The 2,812-nt window shown below is 49.7% G+C and overlaps 2 protein-coding genes across 2 annotated transcripts; both read right to left on the reverse strand.

Annotated features, from left to right (window-relative positions):
- Positions 1-104: 104 nt before the first annotated feature.
- Positions 105-542, reverse strand: Pmar_PMAR028861 (hypothetical protein; the record flags this gene model as incomplete). The annotated part of the gene is made up of 1 exon (XM_002769622.1): positions 105-542. The coding sequence occupies one exon, from the start codon at positions 540-542 to the stop codon at positions 105-107; it is 438 nt and encodes a 145-aa protein (XP_002769668.1).
- Positions 543-2,150: 1,608 nt separating this feature from the next.
- Pmar_PMAR028862 (hypothetical protein) lies at positions 2,151-2,419 on the reverse strand (the record flags this gene model as incomplete). The annotated part of the gene is made up of 2 exons (XM_002769623.1): positions 2,151-2,222; positions 2,300-2,419. The coding sequence occupies 2 exons, from the start codon at positions 2,417-2,419 to the stop codon at positions 2,151-2,153; spliced, it is 192 nt and encodes a 63-aa protein (XP_002769669.1).
- Positions 2,420-2,812: the final 393 nt, after the last annotated feature.

Raw genomic sequence — 2,812 nt, forward strand, 5'->3', positions numbered from 1 at the left:
TATGAATTCTACACACAATGAACATTGCATAGTGTAGTGGTGTAATAGTATTTCACACAGAGGCTTAATAATATATGCACATACCGATAGATCAAGACATATTACTAAATATTCATCGTAAAACCAGACAACGGACCGAAGCGAAGCTTCTGATTAAACTCCCAGGCTAGTCCACGACGATAACGCGACCCCCTCCTATTACTAGCCTTCTTCTTTTTGATATTTTTCTTCACACCAGAAGCCCTCTCTTGCTCAACTTTCCGTTTACTAAGTACTTCCTCCAACACCCTAGTCGTGCCCTTCACATTCCGAGGGTCCAACTGCCGTCCATGCCCACCCGCCTCCTGTATTGTCAAGGGCGTGTCCCCAAAGGTGACCGTCTGGAGATACTGATGGGCCGGTATCAAATCGATCGTCTGATCGATTGCTCCCCGTATCTCCCTGTACTTCCTCCGAAGAGCCTGCTTGCTCAGCACCTTGGACGAACCCATTGCTGCTGCTGCCCCTGAGGGCCTCTCCCGTAGAGTAGCAGCGACAGACATGGTGACACTACCTAAAACTACTTCAGCACCCTTTCCACCACCCATCTAACCCAACAGTAAACCCCAAAAAGTCTCAACTGCTGAGTTATATTAGTTTATAGTAAAATCAAGCAAGTCAAAGTTGCTCCTCTAGAAAGAGCCACACTATAGCAGTAACCAATCGCCACCGGAGTGCCAGGTGAATATTCATCATGAACCGCTGAGGTCCGAAAATCCGTCCAAGTCCTCCGACGAGTATATGATAAAGCTTTCGGTTGTTGGAATACTAGTGCATTGTATCTAAACGCAGTAAGCCTGTAGTCAGTGTTGGAGTATATGCTCGTTTTCCTCAGCTGAGCTCAGATATTTGCAAACTACGTTATGAGAATTTACACACGAATTCGGCTACGAATGTACAGAAACCAATAAGAATTTTCATATCATCACAAACGCAGGTGGCTGACCATATGCAGATTTTCCTACACTGCATCTAGCTGCCAAAAAGAAGCCTTTCCCAGCACGAGGACTCCCCACTACTACACTTGAGGCACGTGATGTGGCCGTCCTTTCCTCTTCCCCTCGGCGAGGCTCCTGGACAGAGTTGGACAAAGGTAGGGCATTTGGAGGGTTCATGGAGGGCAGGGGGACAGTATCACAGACCAGCATTCGTCTCAGTTCATCGATCTGTGCCTGAGAGCTGACGAGGCTAGCCTCAGTAAAGCTCCCATTAAAGGACCACCTCTAAGGCGGCCACCGTCTCCTGCAGCTCCTCTACGTATCCCCCCTCTGTCTGGACTACAGCGTCTATGAGTGACGATGTGAGAGACCTATAACACAGTCAGTGGTGACAGCCAGGGGTGACTCCATACGTTGAGCAACAATCATCGTGTTCAATACACCTGTGCCGACCATATCGGGACTTGGCCCCAGAGGGACAGGTCAACACATCGACACTCGTAAGCGCACCAAAGGGACTGCATAGGAATAACCACAAGTTCAACTCAGCCTTATTACACCCCTTCCCAAAAGCAGGCATCAGCCTCCTCAGCCTCTTCAGCGTCTGTCAACTCCTCAGCGTCACTCAACCCCGTTGAGGGTGTTTCCAAATCGCCATAAACATCCCTATGTAGTTGATTGGCGAACCCTCGTACATCAGCAGCAACTTCTCGCAGGAAGCAAGGCCACATCTAACACTGCCAAGAACTCAGCATCAGCCTCTCCCCACGAGAACCCAACAGGTACAGCTTACTTGCCGCTGAGATACGGGGTAATAATACTGCACTTAAAACAACATGACGATGATACCTTCGAGAGTCGATGAACAGAATATAGGTCACAAAAGCAAGCACAGTGCCAGGCTGATTCCAGCTAATTTTCTACTCGTTTTTTACGTATTTCGGAGGGCAGAGAAAACTAAAGACGTTCTCGCCAGCAACTTGTCGCACCGTCCTCGTAAGCCTCTGGTCAGCCCCGCAATGGTTCGTGACCAACTCCGCGATGTCGCTCACAATCTGTACATTTAAATTGAAGTAGTTATGGCGTATCGAGTGAACATTCTGCTGCATATGTCGGCAGTCCATCACGTCAATACGACTACGACCATATGGTAATCCTCCAGCCGGGCGCGCGCTAACTGGCCAGATCTTCCTCCCTATCACTTTGTTTCTCGAGAAGAGCTCCGAACAGAGCAAAGCAAAGTCCCTATCATCGCAATACATCGTCATTCGATCGGCAACTTCCAATACCCGAGGCACATGCACCTCTTCAAAGCCTCTCACAGGGAAGTCAGCGTTAATGAGGACTACATTAGAGAGTCTTAAGACGTCCACACCCTCAGGATCGGCGAACCGTCGATCCTCGTACTCCTGTAGCATTGCGAAGAACAGATGGGCCGCCATACTGTGCACCAGGAGGTGGACCTGATCGTATCCCCTCCTCCTCAGGTCTAATAAGAAGTCCAGAAGGTCCGTCTTGAAATGTCCAATACACCGCTTCGCCTTAGTATACGAAAATGTCTGCCCAGTAGCTTGAGAGAATACAAAGGGATGAATGTGAGAAGGGAACCTCCCCAGCGCCAACATTTGGCCCAGACGCAGTAGAGCATACTCCGTCGGACAGTTGTAGCCGTGCAAGAAGACCAGTGCCTCACTAGAGGGTTTAGTGATGGGCAGGGGCTCCAACACATACATAGACCGGCCCACTACCCTCACTCTAGCGCTGCACTCGTAGCCCTCCTTTATCTCCAGGCCCCGATTGGGCCAGAGATGTGCCGTTATGCGCCTATCCTCATC

Source organism: Perkinsus marinus (genome assembly GCF_000006405.1).
Source record: "Perkinsus marinus ATCC 50983 genomic scaffold scf_1104296965354, whole genome shotgun sequence".
Taxonomy (NCBI): Eukaryota; Perkinsozoa; order Perkinsida; family Perkinsidae; genus Perkinsus; species Perkinsus marinus.